The 21,420-nt window shown below is 40.8% G+C and overlaps 1 protein-coding gene across 1 annotated transcript in view; it reads right to left on the bottom strand.

Moving 5' to 3' along the window:
- The window catches only part of bsnb (bassoon (presynaptic cytomatrix protein) b), a 57,425-nt gene that overhangs the window by 19,019 nt on the left and 16,986 nt on the right, over positions 1 to 21,420 (bottom strand). The window contains exon 3 of the mRNA XM_010797001.1: positions 17,173 to 18,270. Coding sequence (XP_010795303.1) covers positions 17,173 to 18,270 — 1,098 coding nt within the window. The remainder of the gene's footprint in view (positions 1 to 17,172; positions 18,271 to 21,420) is intronic.

Genomic DNA, 21,420 nt, shown 5'->3' with positions numbered 1-21,420 from the left:
TACTCTTTGTCCTGTTAAACTGCTTCGTGAAAGCAAATGAATCTACAACTAATATTTAACCACTTGCCGATGTGGGTGGTTGGAGACACAGCTTAAGCCAACATTTTACAGAAGAGGAAAAAAGGAAGTTGAGGAGGTGGAGGAGGGTTGAATAAACAGGAAGAAGAAAGTGGTGGGGAATCATCCTCATGACAGGAAGAACGAAGGTGGTGATGATAATTAAGTTGTTATTTTTAACTATGTGATGCTACTTATTTTTACTGTATTGATTAAATGAATGCCTATCAATCAAATACATGATATTTATATAAGGCTAGTGCAGAAAGCATGAGAACTTCATTGACCAAGTGTTATTTAAAATAGGGCTGCAACTGATTGATTTATCTACCAATGATATTTCTTGTTTAATCTAAAAAGGTTTGCTTACAAATGTCGGGGGGAAATAACAAATGTCCATCACAAGATACCAAAGTCAAAGGAAATGTCTTTAAATGTCTTGTATGGTCTGAATGACAGCCTAGAATCAAAAGATATCCAGTTAAAAGTCAAAGAAGTCTATGTGTGGAGCAAATATTACATTTGCCAAGCTTGAACGTGCACATTTCTATTTGACAAAATAAAATGCAAATATGTCCAAGTTGATGTCTTTTAACGTCTTATTTTGTCTGAAAAGTCTAAAACCCCACAAAACTAACAGAAGAATGTGCAGAAACTCTCAAAAATAATATGAAAATTGTGATTAATGTACACTTTCTTCTGTTGGTATTAAGTGCATTAGAGCCTTTATGCAACATGAGTGTTAAATTATGCAACTGCCTCGTTGAGAAATGATGCAATTTGAATCATGAATACTGTGAAAATATGCAGTTCAGTAAGGATAGTGCTGCAGCACACTAACGAATAGTGTTGGCACTTTTCAGCATAAAAGGACGTAAAATAAGAGCCTGGCAAACACGTGGCTCGTTTAAACAACATTTCAAGGAGCAAAACGCCGGGGACTATGATAACTGTCATCCTTCAACTTTACTTTAATAGTTTAACAAAGTAACCTTTCTAAAATACCATAACTGCCTAAAACAAAAGTAATGGAAAAAAAAAGAGACAGAAACGGTGGCTTCATTTAAAATCGGTTTGTAACATGCTATTTTTACTCATGCTATTTTTCAGTTCAAGATAAAACCTTTCTTAATGTTCCCGAATCCTACAGGAATCTACATGAAGCATGGAGGGAGCCATTGGCATGCCAAACAGACAGACTTGCTTTGTTTTCATCTCTCTCAAGTACTCTACTGAGAAGCTATATATAAACAGGTGCAGTACGCTCAGAACTAGCCATCTGTGCCGGTTTGTTTCACATATTACAAAAAAAGAATTTTGTGGAAATGTCAGAAACGAACGTCTGCAATTTCCTCAAAACACCATCAAATCAGCTTTTAGCGTTTTGAAGTGTCATGAAGCAGAATCTTATTATATACCTTAATTACATACTATATTAACCTTTTTCCGTCACCAAGAAGCTTTCTTCCTGCCATGTTGGCACTGCCACACTCCCATCTTGGCTCCTGAATCAGCATAACAACACTGCGTGGGTAAACGGGAGAGAGGAGCGATGCCAAACTGGAGCTGGGAGTAGCAAATTATTCATGTAGAGTGCTTTAGCTTGTACAGCAGTGAAGCATGTGGGCTGTGCTTCCCACCTCGGCCCACACTGTGTGGAGGAAATCAGGTCCGTATAGCAGACTGAGCCTCTACGCCTCAGAGACAGGCCTTTAATGCACCCTGAAAACAGAGCAACCAATCCACTTTTATTTTTTAACTGCTATCTGAGTGAGCGCACTTACAGTTCAGTACACAGAGATGAAACTACAACTAAACAACAATAGAGACGGATCATGAAAGTTTTTCTTCCAAAAATATATTGGTTTTGGCAACAGAGTTTTTATTTTGTTTAACTTCTTACTTTTTGTCTTTTGGGGGATTTGTTCTGTGAGGGTGTGTCTTTGTGGGAGGCTTTACTGCGTGTTAATGTGTGTGAGGCAGTTGGCTCAGTTCTTTATGGAGATCATCTTGTTAGTGAACTATTAACCTCATTAAATGGTTGGAGGTTAACTTGTGCTTAGTTGAGGGTGTATTTAACGTTTGCTCTGAACTGTAACTCAGATGCGACTGGCAAGACTACACACTGAATGTAATCTATCAATTACATCTGAAGCGGTGTTTGCTCTTATCCACTGTTTGCAAGTTTGTGTGCAATGATTCAATGACATGTGTATATGTGTGCTTGTTTAGAGAAATAGAGGCAGTGGGCCCAGCTAGTTAGTGAGATCACCTTGTTGGTGAATTGGTGGCCTCATTAATCAGCAGGATATTAGCAGGTCTATTTGGTGGACTGTGCACTGAACTCAACTACATTGCTTCTACTTCAGTCCTGTGTACTTTTGTTGTCTTTTCTACAATGTTTCCCACATAATTTGATTCTATTTGTGGGGGCACCGCACCACACCACCCCCCTTTTATGAGATCCATTTGTGACGGACGATATTTAATTGTGGCGGCCCGCCACAAATAAATCAATGTGGGAAATACTGCTGTATATCAATTAGTTATTGCTCCTGTTCATATATTCCATGTCTGAATAATGATATGGTGTTCCTGATCTCAATTCACCTCTTCACTTTGAAAAAAACAAAACAATTAAGAAACACCATGTAAAGCATAAAAATACACTTCAAGTACAAGCCAATACAGAAATGCACTGAAGTTGACTACCATTACATGGTGTTGAAGCCGACAGCTTAATTTGTATTTAAGTGTAAATGTGCTGATCGTATGATTATGATATTGCTGCAGACATCTGCATGCCTGCGTGTGTTTGTCGGTTTTTCAGCGTTCCTAATTTTTCATCTTTGGCTGTTTTCTATATCTGTTACGCTGAATGTGTATTGAGAAAAGTAAAGGATTCTGCATATGTGAGATTTTTAAATAAATGTAATATCAGAACACACATAAAGATAGAGATGCAGTGCAGTCCTGTACTGTTCAGTACTGTAATTCACTAGAACGTTTTAAATATACAAATATAGCTGGTGCATTGTGGAGTGGCTCCTTTACTTTACAGTTGTACATATCTGCATGTTACACCATTTACCAAGAAAACAATTTTAAGCTTGTGATGTCCACAATGTTTGAAATGTAAAGTATACATATTGGGAGGCGTGTGGCGCAGTGGATAGAGCCTTGGTGTTGGGATCAGGGGAGCACAGGTTCAAACCCCACTGCAGTCAGCATGTCGTTGTGTCCCTGGGAAAGACACTTCACCCCAAATTGCTCCTGTGGGGATTGCCGTATTGAGTATGTAAGTCACTTTGGATAAAAGCGTCTAACAACTAACATATAATGTAATGTATACCAACTGAAGTAACGCAAATGTGAATTCTGTTTCATTTTTTAAATTTAATTTTGACAAGGTACCAAGACTGGAGTGGAGAGAGCAGTTATTGAGTGAAGCTGTATCGGCCATAAGAAGCAAAGGTGGATAGTGTTAACACCGGCAGTGTAGTGATGCTCCATCCAATCATCTCACAGCCGGAATAGCTGCCCTTTCACTGTCAAAATAATGAGAGATTGAACACTGCAGGTTACCACAAGGAAAAGGTCAGAGAGATTGATCCCATTCTCATAGATTGATCCCGCTCTCAGAGAAGCTTGCTGAGACATTACACCCATGATCACTCACGTGTGTGTGTGTGTGTGTGTGTGTGTGTGTGTGTGTGTGTGTGTGTGTGTATAAAGTGAACTGAAAGAGTGCATGCAAGTATGTATGGGACTACATTTGCATTTGTCGATGTCTATGCTAATGTGGTTAGGTATTAATTAACTAAATTATATAACAGGGCAAATACATTAATTATCCAGACTGCTATCCCCTAATGACAAGCAAAGCTATGCACAGGTGTGTGAATTACAACTTAAAGCGCTCAAATGGGGCTTCATTTGATTAACGCATATGTACCATCTTGAATTAAAACTAACTATGTTTACCGTCTAACTCAATTTAGAATGATTCAATAAAGGCAAAAATGATTCAATAAAGGCAAAAATGACTTGAATGTGTTGCTGCAAGAAGACTCTTATAAGTACCAGACAAACTACAGGGTATTTGGTAAAAGGTGTTTTAAAACGTGTTAACAAAACAACAGTACAAAAGTTTGCTTACTTCAGGTAAACGTGCACAACCACTGCAGGATGGTATCGGAGTTTGTCCACTGTGCTCACAAATGATTCGCTAAATGTGTCATTGCATGTGTACTGTCACATACTGTAGTAGTGAAGTGTCTTTTTTTTCTTCTGTAGATGTTGTTGGAACTGAAGTGAGAAAATATGACATGTAAGACAGTACATTGTGTTTTGTTGCAGTTAATTCATGTGTGTCCCTTTTTATCTCATTTGTCTTAATTTATATCTTTTGAATGATACTGTAGTAGTGATATCATTATATTGTCTAATCCCAGTGGAATAGTGACTCCACCCTCTAGCTGAAATGCAGATCTGCAGTCTTTCTTTTTATGCTGGGAATTTTTCTACATGAGAAGAGGTTTCTACTGGAAAGCATTTTCCTTATGAAGACATATCTGCAAAAGTAAAAATGACCCCAGTGGAAATGTGGATCTACCCTAAAATAACTAAACTACACGATTCCCTTTCCTCCACATGGCTAAAATAAAAAGGTCACATTGTTCAACAGCTCAACTCAAAATCCTTCTCATTAAATGCCTTTTTTTACCGGCAAAAATTAAACTAAAGGCCCAAGTCCCCAAAATTAACATTTCAAAGAAAAGTACACAGATAACAGACATACAGAGCCAAACTGCTGGTATGATATGGAGAAGAGCTGTAACACTTTCTACCCATGGAGGGAGCCAGAGAGCACAACATTTCATCGAGATATACTGTATGGAGCCTGTGGGAGCACACACACCCACACAACAACATGCTCTCACAGAGTCAGATTCAAGCACACTGATAAATACTGCACTTGCGCTGGGCTGCATAATTAACAACAACCTTTTTAAATGAATCTTATTTCCTGCAATATTGGCAGTGAAAGCCACACCCCCTTCCACTTGACTTCTGACACACACACATCAGTTTATTTAGATTTCCTGATCAGCAGAGTGTATGTATGCCCACACATGTGTAGGCAGACATACTGTGTGTAGCCGGCGGCACAGCCTCAGTATCCCACCCCTCACTGTCAGTCAACTCACAGCAAGAGACTGTCCCTTGCATGGTGTCTCTGCCAGGGATGAGACCACAAGCTGGGCAAAGAAATGTCATTAAGTAATATCATTAAACACAGTCACAAACCTTACCGAGATATAACAGTTTAAACAGAAAGGAAAGATTTCCTACAGAGTATTTGTTTTTATGCCACAATGAAGATCACAAATGAAAACAGAACTGAGTCAATGTCAGAAAGATAGCCAACAACTTCTGCAAGGAGCAAGTGGAAGCATGACAGCAACGCAAGGCAACATAAATCATTTGTCATGCATCATATAAGTTTGACTTGTAAATGTCAAACGTTGTCAACCCTCCATCGTTCAAAAGTTATCCTAATCGTAGCCTTCGCGTCTTTACCATCAAAACAACTTCCGTCATTATCTAAATGTAAAAACTATTTCACAGTGCACACAAGTGCTGGCCACGTCAACCTTCAAAATAGGAACTGAACAGAGGAAAACCATGTCAAAACAAAGGCAGAAATCACCATAATAATCCTTCAAGTTCTGTCTCACAGAGATTAATGAGGCGTACAACAGAGGAGGTCATCATTAATTTGTAACAAGTGAAGGTCAGCGGAGCAGAGGGTCAGTGTGAATTATTAACTACAGCATGCAGGGGCGCGCTGCCAAGCAGGTGGGAATGGGGTGAGATTAAGGTGAGTGGGGAAATATGTCTCGCACCCATACACACACTCATTTCATACAAAGAGCAAAAGAGCAGAGACACACCCCGAGTATGGACATTAAAAAATGCAGCAGTAGCATTCAAAGGCTACATTTAATCAGATGTAATTCCCTACAAATCACCATACTCACTTTATTCAATCTTGATACAACGCCATAATATTCACATACGAATCAAAGATCAGCAGAGCAGGTTACTCTATTAAAGCCCTATCAGAGCCATTTAAACCTCCGTATCCATTTCTATTATGCACAGTCTGAATGAGCAGTAGTTTGAAACTACCAAGTGTGCAGCGCTAGGCGTGAGCGAGCACATGTCGCAGCAGAGAGCCAGGCTGTGCCACATCACGCCGGGTTCTGACAGGTCAGGCAGAGTCAGCAGGTATATAGGTTAATCCCCTGGGACTCCTTCAATGGGGACACGTGGTCAGGCCTGTGGATTAGTGAGGAAATGAAGGATCATCCACTGAGGAAGCAGGACTCAACTACAGTCACAGTCACTCATACTATACGGATCCACACTGTGCATTCAGAGGAAATATATAAATATATAGAAAATTGAGAAGCATGTTCAATAGGCCATCCTGCAGGTAGATCATTTCTGAGAAATCGCTGTTTTGAACTTTTATTCATATTTAAAAATAAGACAATTATTTAAAAAACAATAGTAGTTATAGTAGTAAAGCTGTAAAAAAAGACTAAAATACTATTTGTACTCAGTTCTACTGAAAATCTAAACATGCTTTATGCTCAAAACTCAGCAAGCAAGCCTCTACACATCCTGCCACTGACTGTGTCCGTACACTTTGGACTTAGAATCAAACACAGCTAGCTGCTATATATTTCCTCAAGACTAGGAGTATACAGCCAACGCCTCTGTAACACTGTCCTCAGTTAAAGAGGTGCTCTGAGCTTAATTATATTGCAAGCATGCTCACAAAATGCCCTGGCTATCCATTCATTTATAAAATAGGTCTGGACTAAAGCAGTAGATCAATTGGTCGACTGACGGCTGAACATCATTCTGATTTAAAGTGTAATTCTGCTTGCATGGATTAAAAAAGACATGTTTAAGTCAAAAATGTGCACGGTTTATTCTTATTCAGCTTATGCCTAACTTTATGTACATAAAGAAGTACATTAACAACATTTTAAAAGTAGAAGACTTATCCAAAACATTGGAAAGCTACATATGAAATTACTTTTTATAGTGTCTTGTTCCAGGAGAACAGCATGTAATTTGCCATTAAGTGTGTGTGTGCATCTCCTGTCCTGAAGGGGCTGCGTAGCATAGGGTGAGGTCATGTTTCTGCCCTTTATTTGACTTAATCTGTCTGCTTGTATTTGTTTTAACGGGGCAACAGGTTTCCTCTTTTCGCCCAGCACACAGGAAGATGTCAGTGACACTGTCCTGCATCAGAAGGGGCTCACAATACATACATGAGACACAGTCAAAAGCAGCGAGACATCCCATTGATCCCAACAGATAATTCTGTCTTAAAGCATGTTTATACATATCTTCATTTTAAACTGAAACAGAGTGGTAGATATATTTTCTGCTTTATAATATCCTGGCAGCTTTACATTTAGAGAACACTTTTCAAGCACATTGTTACAGTATTGGTTCTGTAAAGTTATCAAGCCATTTCAATAGGAAAAATCTTTATTTGAATGTCTCTTTTAGTTGAAACATTTCGTAATTAGGAGTGTTTGGGCATTAAGTAAAAGGTTTAATCTTAGAAACGACCTAAAAGGGACCTTAGAAAGTGGCTGCAGCAGCTTTTTAACTAAGCTACTAATATGGTATATAATAACCCTAATCCATCGCCTCCATAATGTCTAAATATAACTACATCTTTAAGAGAGATTTTGGATCCCCCTCTTTCATGCCTCAAAGAAGTGAAATCTTTCCTAGAGGATAAGAACAATCCAATATCCCACTCCACACACTTCAGGACAGCAGTCAGGGGACGACTGCAGCTGTTCTGAAGGCACAGGATGGTTCAGTGTTTTCTCCGTTGTTTTGTTTTGGTGAGCCTTTTAGCTCAGCCCTGCTAATTTGCCCTGAGAATATTAAATACGTCTTGCTGTGTTTATCCTTCTGCAATATTGAAAAAGCACCCAGAGCTGCAGCACACAGCTCAGATTAGTTTAATGAATGCACCTCTCTCTGTGGTCAAACTGTCTGAGCTGTGCAGTCAGTAAGAAGTAATTGATGCAGTTTATTTTCACCTTCCTACACTACCAACCTTATATTTCCTGTCTCATTCGCTGTTCTACGCCTTTTGATGCTTTAATCAGGATATACGCTTTATGTCAGCAAGATAACAAGACAGATGATCGGCATTGTGGCTTGATAAGATTACGGCAGTAATGTATGTAATGTACATACAACAGTGTAGTTTGTCTGCAGCATCATAGAGAGGATAAGGGGATACCATGGATAATTAGCTCACTGCTTTGGACACAAAGGAAGATTTGACTAGCATTTTGCTAAACGCCTCCTAGGCTGAAACAGAATTAAGGCAGTGGCAAAATAACATTCAAAGCTCCAAACATAAATCTGTTTTCTAAAATGTTAATCAAGCAGCAAAACAAACCTCATTTTACACTGTGGTTGGCAGCCAAGCCCAAACAAGTCATGTGTCTTATCGCATATGTCTGTCCCCAGGACAAGTTAATCAGGCTGTCTCCTCGGCCTGTTTCATTTTAGATGAGATTCTAATACTCCTGCCAGGCGAATGTACAGCTATCAGCCAAGCAAATACAATTCATGTATCGCACATCTATCTTTTAGACAAGTTACTCAAGCTTTAACATATCACCAGCAGTGAGCACAAGTCAGGTGATGACTTTACTAAAATGAGTCCAGCAAACATATATGTGTGTTAACTCTACACTAGTCTCTCAGACAGGTTGTTCCTTGTTCATGTGACTCGATGTACAAATATATTTTAACACGTTTAGCAAGTCTGTAGGGCAGAGCGGGCTTCAGCATCCTTTGAGTAAGAATGGGATTTCTACATACTGTATAGGAGTAGTAAATACATACCTCAAATAAAAAGACATAATTCACTTCACAATATGTGTTAATTACAACAGCAGAAATTGCAGATGCAAGCCTTTGAGAAAACACTTCCAACGAACTGAAACATAATGTGAGAAAGGTTTATGTCAATTGGCTATCCAGAAAATAAAAATAGTTTAAAGCACCTGATTTAATTTTAATCTATAATCATAAATATAAATGACTGCATGCAAAGCCGAAGCTCAATTCTGATTGGTGTACAAAAATTGCTAACGTCAATTCTCCAACTCAGTCCCGCATGAAAATATGAATATATTAATCTGTAAAGTAAAACATTCAACCTATTGTTATTAGATACTCTGATACAGCTTTTTACACTGACTGGTATAAAAAGTATATGCATGAATAGTCCTGTTTTCAAATTAAAATAAAAAAACAATACATTTGAGACCAAACCCCCTATTTTTGTGAAGTGAGATGTTTATTGGAAAACTACAGTGAACAAGTGAACCCATTAAGCACTATTATCCTCCCTTGTGTTGTTGTGTCACACCCTCAGCAGTAAACTGTAATGGCAGTGGAGCCACAGTGTCTTTGCTCATGGAGGCAGTGGGAGGACCGTCTCTTTGGCTGAGGGTAATGATCCTCGTGCTGCTTTTGCGATTGTTAATACTGCTCTCAGGCCAGACCCCCACAACTGATGTGGTCATCTTCACTGCTGCCCGACAGCTGCAGCACTGAGAAGATTAGAAAGGGGTTAAATGTCATATCTGAGCGATCAGTGAGCTTTATCTCTTTCAATTTGTCTCTCAATCTCCTGCTCTCTTTCATTATAGTTCTCCCTCTGTCTGGCTGTGTTTTTTTTGTTCCCCTGAAATACAACTACACGTCTCTTTTCCATAATCTCACATTTGTGTCGCCAGCCTTTTAGTATTTGCCGACTATAAGCATAGCGCACACTCAACTAACCCCATCCTTCTTTCTTAATGCCAGCATTAGGGAGTAGTATCATGCCTGAGGTGCTGCCGAGAAGAGAGAGCGGTACCGATGAGGCGGGTGAAGTGATGTGTGGAGACAAGAGAGCCCAAAAGCAGGGGTGGGAGGACTGCTCCGGCCCACCTCTGTGGCTCTGACAGTGAGGATAGGCCCGGCACTGCCAGCGGCCCCTGGAGCAGAGCTAAAGCTTGTTAGCATAGCCACCAGGCCTTGAGGATGATGAGTTCTGAAGAGGTGATTAAGCCATTGCTGAGGTCCCTTGTATATGCTTCAAAGCTCATACACTGGTAGGAAAGGAAGGGCATTTGAAGATAGATGCACGGAAAAAGGACTGGAGGGGTTATTCAAGTTCAATATGGTCACTGGGCTCTTACATAGACATTCATCAAGAGAGCTGATATTTCTGCGGGTAGAGGCAGGGCGTGGACGGGTCGAGGGTGACCTCAGAGACATCTCGTGAAAAGCACTAGATTAGCAGAATAAGGTACGTGAGATGCAATCCTGCCTGTCATGAGGGGCTGATACTTTTAGATGTTCCTCTCCTTTCAGTCTCAGGTTTGGATTCAGGAAATACAGTTTGGCAGTTCAAAAATGTTATGAAGCACGAGCCAGATAAGACTTGAATGTACAAGCAGTTGTGGGAGCACTGGATCCCTCAGCAGGCCTGTGATGTACAGAACTAAGCAAAGTGTGTACATCTCCAGCTCAGACTGAGCACAGAGCCTGCCGCCAAACACAAAGGTCCCAGAGAGGAGAGTGAGTGTCATTTAAGCCTCCAGACCAGCGAGCCATCTGTGCTGGGTGCCACATAATCTCAACAGGAAGCTGGCGCCGTTGTACATCACATCATCTTCCTGTCTTCTAATCTAACGCAGCACAGTCACACACACTGCCTTTTGTCAGTGAGCACATTGTGGCGTAAGAATTTGGGATGAACATGCCTCGTGACACTTAAATTGAACACGTACCGCATATTTAGAAAAACAGGGTTTATGTGAAAAAACCTTTGTTTCACCATTATATTTTTTTCAGCGCTAACATATTAATCATTAAGTCAAAATGGTCTCAGTTTAATCATCCAACAAGGCTTACTATTCTCAGATGGCACTCATTTGTGTGGGTGGATCTTTACAATGGTGTGTTGGGGTTAAGCATCATACTCGAGGGGATCACTACACTCCCTCAACACGGATTACAAACACACTCAACTATTATCTCCTTCTAAAAGACACCCCCCCACCCCCCCCACAGAACACAAACACATGCAGAAACACACCCGTCTCTGTCTCTTTTGGTTTGTGTCTGTATCACCTCTCATAGACACTCTGTCTTATTCTGTGCAGGGTTTTAAAATGCTCACCCTGATGTTGCTGCTAAACCAACAGAGCGTGGACTGAATCAAGAGGGCTGAGTACCCGTGTTGCAATGTCAACTGCAAGCGATTCAACCAGAAGTAATTGCCAATTCAATCAATGTGTCAACAGCAAGCAGTAGACAGGAGGAAGACGAATGCAAACGGAGGGAGAGGAGGACTGAAACATGGACAGAGAAGGAGAGAGTTTGTGTATATCCAACAACCTGACAACAACTGAAACAAGAGAACCGGGTCATCACATTAAAGGGGAACATTTCAAGCATCAGACACGTCACTTAAATCTGTTTTATCTTAAAAAGATAAAGCATTAGATAAAGAGCTGATATACAAGCCAACAATTTATTATTTCTTCTGGATTACTGGCAGTTTTACAGCGAGGTGAGTCAGGAACACGCAGTTCACACATTTTAAATGATTTGAAATAACAGGAGGGTGACATACAATGATGTGTGAGGGTCTCAATATTGTATGTGTGTGTGTACGTGTGTTTGCAGAGCTGGAAAATGTTTAAAGGACCAGATGCTACCATTAGCATTTTAAAATAGGAGTCAGTGGCATAATGGAACATAGGGATGGTTGAAATCATCATGATGTAGTTATGGGTAATCATATTTTCTTAGTTGTTATTTGTATCTAAGTAAAGCACAATCAAATAAGACTGTTTTTCTGTAGTCTTTAATAATTATTCATAATAATTCATCAACATTTATGGTTTAACAGTAAACAAATATAGCATATTTGCATAATACTACTGAAGCTCTACTGTGTCTAATCTGAAGGTTCTAAGTACTGTGTTTCTGTGGGCGTAAAGACATGCATCCTGGCATGTACAGCATGTGAATGACGCATGTGGGCGTGTGGATCTGAAACACAGTGCAAGTACTACATGCACTGGCCTTTTAGGAGAACACAGCGCATACAGAGCAAAGGAATATGGAAGTGTTAAAAGGTGGAAAGCAGCTGATTGAGGCTGGGTGGGTGTTTGAGACTGTGATGGTGTACCATCATCAGTTTGGGAGCAGGCAGACTGAGCATGGCAGGATTGGATGCATGATGCTGGCAGCCATCTGGCTTTGGATTGGACTCCTGAGGGAGACACAGGCTGGTGCCAACCTTCAGAACACACTTCCAGCTTGTTTGAGAAAGAATGACATGTTCATCTATTCTGTGGGTCCATGTGGGAGAGGCAACTGTGTTCCTGCAGAGTTATGGCACATGAGCAAATACTACGCGTTCTACGTATGTTCACTGTATGCCGGTGGATTCTTCAAGGTCACTGCATTTAAAAGCAAATTGTAGCCCTGAATGGAAAAGTAGCAATAACATCCCTTCAAGAATTTAATTAATCGGGTATTTGTATAGCTCTCAGAAGCTGTTTGATAGAAGAATCTTAAAAAATGAAATTAAGAAAGGTTTGAAAAATCAAAGATTAAAAATGTATAATTTAATCATGCTATCTGTATTTTCTCATTATCAAAATGCCATTGTGTGCTAACTAAACATCCTGTGTTCTCAGCACAGAAAACTGAGCCAATATATATATACTGCAGACGGTGTTGCACACTGTTGAGAGTCTCTCTTTGCACAGCCTCTGACCGTAATTTCTTTGTCACAGCTGAGTATATCACAGAATAAAACTGTGAGAGGGCCTTTGTGTGTGTGTGTGTGTGTGTGTGTGTGTGTGTGTGTGTGTGTGTGTGTGTGTGTGTGTGTGTGTGTGTGTGTGTGTGTGTGTGTGTGTGTGTGTGTGTGGGTGATTATGTAAGCTTGTCACGATAATTACGTTACTGATGAATGGACACCTTGACCATCTCTGCTGGCCTCATTACAGCTCATTGTCTTATCACGTTTGTTCACATCAGAATGTCACACACATTTAGCCAACATGTTGCCAGAATAAACGGAAGATTTTTCCCAACCATTGAAACACTGTCTCGCAGCGACAGTGATCCAGGTGAAGTTGAGACAACGTGAGGCTATGAGGTGTTGGAACAGCTACCATCCAAAAAGTTTGGATTTGTTTTGCCTGTGTATTTGTTTTGGTGAGTAGTGTTTTATCATAAACAATGAAAACATTCTGGTAACAGTGATCTAAGTAGCAGACAGAATGTAAAAAAATAACAGCAAATATATGTATTTAAGCTCTGTATCGTTTCTGGTTGACTAGGCCACAGTTAATCTTTACTTTCTTGACACATCACCGGTATATGCTGATATTAAACTGAAGTTTGTCTGATCTGCTTTAATCATTTAGAGGATGAGAGATAGTCTTATTAAGAAGTTTAAAAAAGCCTTTTTAGACTGAAGAGGCAAGTGTAAATGTTGGAATAAAACTGCTCTGAGTTTCAAAAGGAGTTAAATTGTTTGACATGACGACCACATTTATATTCTTAAAGGGTAAATTGGCTTTTTGTGACTTTAAGTACAGTTTTTTTCCTCCCTGGTAAATCATATAAGATTCTAACATCTCAAATACAACCTGCCCCTGATACCAAGCTGCAAACAAACAGATAACTGCAGTAAAACTAACACCTGCACGTACACATTTCTCACATGCATGCAACATACAAACAGGCATTAATGCACACTCACCTTATGTGACATGTGAAATCAAACACAGCACTCTCCCTGCTCAAAAATGCATGAAGTATTTATAATGTTCTCTCTCGTTGAATTATTGATGAACTATGTTTTCGGTTTCTCTACACTTTTTCTACAGTTATATTAGAAATCCAGTCCTTTTCTCTAACAGTCCATTCAGGGCCTTCGTCCTGTTATACACAAAGCCACTTCTATATCATAATAATAGACATACAGTGATAGATCAGTATGCCTAACCATGAAAGCATTATGTTATCCATATGAAAATGAAATAGTGAGACTCCTGGGAACTGAAACCCAATGCAATGTCAAACACACGTCCACCTCTACTTAGTTTCAAGAGGCATGACATGTTCTGCCTCTATAGGCTGGATAGTCTGTAGTACTATAAGCATTTCAGTGACGAGGAGTGACATGAAGTGTATTGTCTATTAAATTAAGAAGCAGACACTCCAGCGAAAAATATATTAAGTCTGTTTGCAACCATACTCTGGGGAGACGACAATGACACAAGGTTGTTTTTAATCTCCTTGAGAAGCGTAATGGGGGAGGAAAGAGTCCCAAAACAAGGACATCGTATTTACTCAGAGTCACACAAGACTTGAAGCACTAATTGATGTGAAATATCGTGCAACATTACAAACAGTTGGCTTCCTCTCGCTCATTATCTGTGATTCCTCCTACTTCTCAATCTATCACCTCTTTCCTTTCTCTCCTCCTCCGTTCTGCCACTCTTTCTCACACAGACACTGGCATCCTTGGTCTCATCATAGATTCAAAAGGAGCCGACTTTGTTTAAAAAAAAAGATGATACAGCTCAGCCTAATTTACTCTGAATTAATTACTCAGTGTGTCCCTCATGTGGTGACAGAATATGTATTTTCATGAATATTTCTAGCAACTTTCTGATTTACTCAAGCTACAGATCGTTCTTTTAAATCCTCCCATAATACTGTTACACACATACATTACAGGTTACAAGTCATGTTTTACGTGTGATAAAGCAAAGTCAATAACTATGACTATACAGTATAGCAGAACTGTGTATGTTTAAATAATTTAAGCCAATTTGTATACATTTTTTTCACTTTTGTTCATGTTTTCGCCTCTTCCTCAGTGAGGCGAAACCTGTTTTTTCTGTTTTACAGTACAGAAAAACCCGAACTTTGCCTACCGCTATTTATTGTATTAAAAAAAGAGAACCTTAGTCAAATGTGGGCGATGTGTTTTTATTACTACCACGTAGTTTAAAAATGTTTTGTTCTTCTTAAAAATAGCGTTAATTGCCATGGCACAAACTGAGCAGCTCATTTGCATTTCATCCACTTTGTCACTTTTCATTAGCTGAGCATTTCCTGAGCTGTCACCAGTGCAGGAGGAATTTGTTAACTGTAAATGTTTCATCTTATAGGAAAAATAACAAGCTTTTGAAAGATGTGGTAATCCAAGTGCAAATCCCTTTCTACCGTGCTGGTAAAAAGTATTGTCTATGTAGCCGCAGCCTGATAAAGCCTGTTTCTGTTTTTCCTGAATCCCTTCATTGCAACGCTATCACATATGGACGGGCAGACGGACATTTTTGGTATATCCTTTTTATTGTTCTCTACTATTTCAAGTCAATTGTCACAAACCAGTTGTTCAACTTGGCACAGTTTGAACTCACAGTTTTAAGTCTATCATCTATCAGACCAGACCAGTGACACATGAAGGAATAAAGTACCTAAAGGCTTTTCACCACACATGATGAAAACAGGAATAAGTGATTACAATTCAGCTTGCAACAGGCAAAAAACAAGTTAGAGAAAAATCAGGGACAGCAAAACAGTAAAAGTTTGGAGTGATTAGGAGAAGATGAGGAGAAATAATGTGCCAAACAGGCTTTGTGGAAATCAAGCTGAGAAACCCAGATTCAAAGTACAAAGCCTCACACCATGTCCAAATGGTTCTCACCCACTCTCGAGCGACCAGCCTGCCAGCTCACATGGAATAACAACACATACGGTTCACAGGTTTGAAAAGAAAGCACCTTGTGCTGGATTGAGGCCGTAGCCATCAGCGCAGAAACACATCTAATAACAGATCCTCTCATAAAAACAAAGCAACATCAGTCTTAAAGTTTTATCAGACTCTCAGCATCTTAGCAGCCGAGCATGAAAGGGACGCCTGACAAACAAATTATGTCTGTTTCCATAGCGATCTATGAATGGCCTGTGCTAGTGCCTGTGACAACCAGATGCCTGGGAAGACAAGGCTAGCCCATAAAAAGCCAGTGCTCTGCAGAAAGCTTGTTATTACTGCTATCATTCAATTGGACTTGATTTGCATAATTAAACTCTGTTATTGCCTGGCTCTGGGAGCTACTGCAAGACTCTGCTCTGCCGCCCTTCCTCATAATAGAGGACCAGGGGCACTTCAGAGAGGAATATACTCTCAGCTGACTACTAGATGTCATTAATCAATACTAATATTATCCATTAAATTGAACTTGATAAGGCTGTGTTTTTGTGGTCCGTTTCATATATTTCTGTGCAGCTCCGGGGTAGAGTGCACACTGATGATGTGAGTCACAGCCTGGACTTCACTCTGCTACATACATGAGAGGCCCTGACAGAGCAGAACATAGCAGGTCCTGACCGAGAAACATAGAGAGAGAAAGGCAGAAGAAAAGAGAAGTAGCTCACAGGCTTACATAAAGCAATGTGTGTACATGCTGCATAGTACAGAACCTGCAGCTCGAAAATACAAATACCAACCCTTCTTGTGCAGAAATGTTGTTTTATACAAATTCTTTGCATGAAATATTTTTGAAACAATTGGTCGATCCCTCCTCTGTGTTAAAGAACAAATCTAATGGAATAAAATAAATACTAAATACTAAGAATCAATAAGGACCATCACAGATATACAGAAGGGCATCTTGAAGAACCTCAGAGACAGAGCAAACAGAGACAATTGTTGGCCAACTGACAGCACCCGAAGCCAAATACTTGAATCATGACCACAATAATCCTTTTAAATTGCAGCTATTCACTCAAAGACCATGCGACCGCAAAAGGATAACAACACGACCCATTCAACTGTACTATGACACAGCATTTCCACAGAAACTGGTCAATAAATCATTTCATACAGCGAATCCCTTGCAATGACCAGCTGTCACTTTGTTACGAGCAGCTAAAAGCCAAACAAATTGAGAGTCTTACCTCGACGAGGTGTGGAGTTGGATTGAATCCACACAGGTTGCACACTTGCTGGTGGCACTGTGTGCAGGTGTTGTAGTTGGGTTGCTCTGCTGTGTTGCCGATGTTGAGGCCTGTCTTGCAGAGAGGACAAGAAGCTTTAGGTTTAGAGGCTTCCGGGGAAGCGTGCTGTTGTTGCTGCTGAGCAGGGCCTCGAGGCCCTTGGTGTGCGGGCTGGGGTCCTGAGGGTTTACTCGCCGCAGGCCCTGGACCAGGAGGTCCCCCTGGTTTGGGCGCCGTTTTGGGTGGCGGTTGTTGGGGTTGAGTAGTCTCAGATATGAGAGTGCTGGCTTGGTTAAGAAGAGAAGCACCAAAACCAAACAACTTCCCAAAAGTCTGCTCTGGAGGCGGCGGCTGCCGCGAAGGGGAGCTCCCCGCACTGCGAGTCTGATCCTGGCGGGGGTGCTGGGGATGGTGGGCGGGAGAGTTGTGGGACAGATCAGGCTGAGATGGGGCCTTGGCCATGCCGGGGAGAGCCACTGCCCCTGGAGGGAGTCTCACTTTTTGCTGACCCGGGCCACCAGGACCTGTCTGTCTGGTAGGACCAGAAGCTGGAGGTTGGGCGTGTCCTGGAGGATGGGCCTGAGGATGGGCCTGCGCTGGAGGATGGGCCTGCGCTGGAGGATGGGCCTGAGCTGGATGATGGGCCTGCGATGCAGGGTGGGCCTGTGCTGGATGATGGGCCTGCACTGGAGGGTGGGCCTGTGCTGGATGATGGGCCTGCACTGGAGGGTGGGCCTGCGCTGGAGGGTGGGCCTGTGCTGGATGATGGGCCTGCGCTGGAGGGTGGGACTGCGCTGGAGGGTGGGCCTGCGCTGGAGGGTGGGCCTGCGCTGGATGATGGGCCTGCGCTGGAGGTTGGGCCTGCGCTGGAGGCTGCGTCTGAGGAGGGGGCTGCGTCTGAGGGGTGGGATGTGTTTGAGTTGAAGGATCAGGCTTAAGTTCTGGTTTGGCTGCATGAGAAGGAGAGTGTATCTGTTGCTGACTCTTGGAGCGCGGTGTGGTCATGTCCATCCCCAACGCTCTCTGCATCTGACAGTTCAGACACAGCCACTCCTGTACCTATGAATGACAAAGATGAAAAACAATAACAATTAGTTATGGCATAAAATCTTAATATTTAAGTTAATAAATGACTTTGGGTTTTAAAGAAACAGTCGAACATATTCGGAAAGATCTTTATTTGCTTTCAAAAAAGTGTTGGATAGAAAAACGTATTACACACTTTACATCTTAAACTCATAAAATGAATTGTGTTAGCTGTGAGTTACAGGTGTGCTAAAAGGCAGATTATGAGAGAGCCAGCTGTTTTCATCCTTTCTTTAGTTTAGTACAAAGCTAACCACCTGCTGATGGCAGCTTTATATTTATTGTGCAAACATTCTAATTCTATCCAAATAAGAATGTTACTCTCTGCAAGAAAGCAAATACTTTTCAAAAAAACAAGCTAAAAATGGTTAAACTGACAGGGCTATTGTAAATGATAAGAATTGTAAATAATGAATAAAAAAATATATATATACAAAATATATCTATAAAAAATATATATATAAAAAAGTTTATATTATATTCTCCCATTGGCTCAGTGAATGCCCCACTTCCTGTTCACTGTCCAAAGATATTAAAGTAACATGAACTACAATCTCTAAACTGCCTCTAGGTGTGAATGTGAACACCAGTGTGTTGATCTGTTTATGTGACGGACTGGCCCCCCCACTTCCCTTCATCCAATACAAGCTGGGATAGCCTCCAGCCTGCTCTGAATAGGAAACATTGTGTATAGAAAATGATAGAATGCAGGAATAATCATGAGTGATGTATAATATCTCATTGAGGAAGGATTTAAGCTCCCCGTGCCTTGACATGGAAATGTATGGGTAAACATAATTTACCCATAGAAAGAAAATCTTAGGAAATTGACGTGACAGACGGGGTGAACTCTGGACTTCCTCAATAAATCATGGACGCCCTGATTTGGTATCTTCCCTGGCATCCTCTGTGTGTATCTTGCCTTTTTGCTTTCTCTTACATCCCCACTCATTATACACCATGTTCCTTTTCTCATTAAAATCCTCCCCTGTTTCTCCTCGTGTTCCACCTGCTGTTGTCATTTCATTTATGTCTTTACCTCTCCTATCTTTTGCTCCCTATAGGCGTGCAAGAAGGTAAAAGTCAGAAAGAGGGATAGCACATATGCGTGATAATTGGCTTCCTGGTGCTTTGACAGCTGCCACACTATTGTAGATGTCTTGGATTCATGGTCATTACATAATGCCCTAATGCATTATAAATGCACTGGGAGAAAGGTTGTGAACAGGTTGGTGGTCCAGGGCACAATAGGAGGGTATCCAGCCGTCGGCTTTTTTCCTTATACCTTTGGGGGAAAATTCCCTCTTACTCTAGTGGATACAAAAATATTTTGGTTCAGCTTCAGCAGATGCCGAGCCAAGGACTGGAAATGCAGGAAGATCTCTTCACTTCTGCTGGCTGAGGAATCAAATGTCTCTGCAAGCCTGTGGCCACGGGAGACTGAGTCATAAACAAGCTCACAAACAACTCACACTCAAACACACAAACACACACACCAATCTATGAGGTGCTGCATATATGATCCAAACTTTAGAAATGACTTTATACTCATACTCCTTTATCAAACTATTACTTACGTAAACAATAAAACATAAATACTAAAAGGTCCTCTAAATATGTTTGGCTTTAGTATTCTTCATTGTAAACTGATTACAATCTGAAATCTGCCCCATGTTACATATTCATGCAAGCTATAGTGCAGTAGTGGTCGTTTCACAGTTTAGCTACAGTGGTGTGAGTCACTAAACCTAAAGTGTAGTATTCCTCCACAAAATGCCAAACGGTGACTCACTGCTGTGATAAGACTTTTAGTTGAGCGAGAAGCTCTGCTAAAGCAGTTACTTAACCCAAGCTGATAACACCTAATTCTGCTGTCAGCTGATAATCTGCCACTCCGTGTATCTTCATTATTCATTAGCAATTATTTGACATTTGAAATAAAAGAAAAATTGGAATGTGGGAAATAATTTAGAGAGCTGGAACCAGACTCATTTTGTATAAAAAATGGTTTTGCATTAACAGGTTATTACTGGAGAACTATGAAGCATGGAGACGTGTCTTTTGTACTATCGCCTGATGCCTGATGCCATTTATCTATTAGTAAATCATCAGATCCTATTCATTAAATGATCATATCATCTGGATTTGAAGTATATGTTACATGAAATTACAAATAGAGATTGTACTGAATTATTACTTATGCTGCAAGGAGCAATACAAACATATCAAATGTTTAAGGCTGGGAGAAATTACTCTTGTATTTAGTGGAATTAGAATACCTCATTTGAATATGTTCATTCAAATAAATAAGAAACCCTATTTGAGATGGGTGGTGTCTCTGCCATCATGCTGCATGCTTATTCTCAGTGTGTGTGTGTGTGTGTGTGTGTGTGTGTGTGTGTGTGTGTGTGTGTGTGTGTGTGTGTGTGTGTGTGTGTGTGTGTGTGTGTGTGTGTGTGTGTGTGTGGGTGTGTGTTCTTCTACTGGTGAGCGTGATACATTTTACGCCTCAACAGATGTGTGACTTTACCATAACAACCGACAAAAACGATTTCCTTTCTTTAAATGATACGACCACGCCAAACAGTTTAATGTCTGTGCTGCTCTCATCCTATATCTTTGCTCAGGCCGCATTGGTACAATGAGAGGAACAGGGACATTTTAAATGACAGTCTCCTTGCAGACAATCCAGAAAGAGACCCCTCCTTAGACGCAGCCTCTAACAGAGGCCAATCATGTACAAGGAACCTGTGGCAGCCTGACCTGCGCTGCAGCTTTTTATTCAAAATTGCCCTGTCCACTGCTTAAAAATGTTAGTAACCACTTTGCTTGCCTTTTAATATTTCTCACTCAAGTCATTCATTCAGTCAGTCAGTCAGTCAGTCATTCAGTCAGTCAGTCAGTCAGTCATTCAGTCAGTCAGTCAGTCAGTCAGTCAGTCAGTCAGTCAGTCAGTCAGTCAGTCAGTCAGTCATTCAGTCATTCAGTCAGTCAGTCAGTCAGTCAGTCAGTCAGTCAGTCATTCAGTCAGTCAGTCAGTCAGTCAGTCAGTCAGTCAGTCAGTCAGTCAGTCAGTCAGTCAGTACACCACTTTGGATCTAACTTTTATACTACTATTTAAAG

This window comes from Notothenia coriiceps, unplaced genomic scaffold, assembly GCF_000735185.1.
Source record: "Notothenia coriiceps isolate Sejong01 unplaced genomic scaffold, NC01 NC01_scaffold00037434, whole genome shotgun sequence".
NCBI lineage: Eukaryota > Metazoa > Chordata > Actinopteri > Perciformes > Nototheniidae > Notothenia > Notothenia coriiceps.
This window is presented reverse-complemented; position numbering and strand designations above follow the sequence as displayed.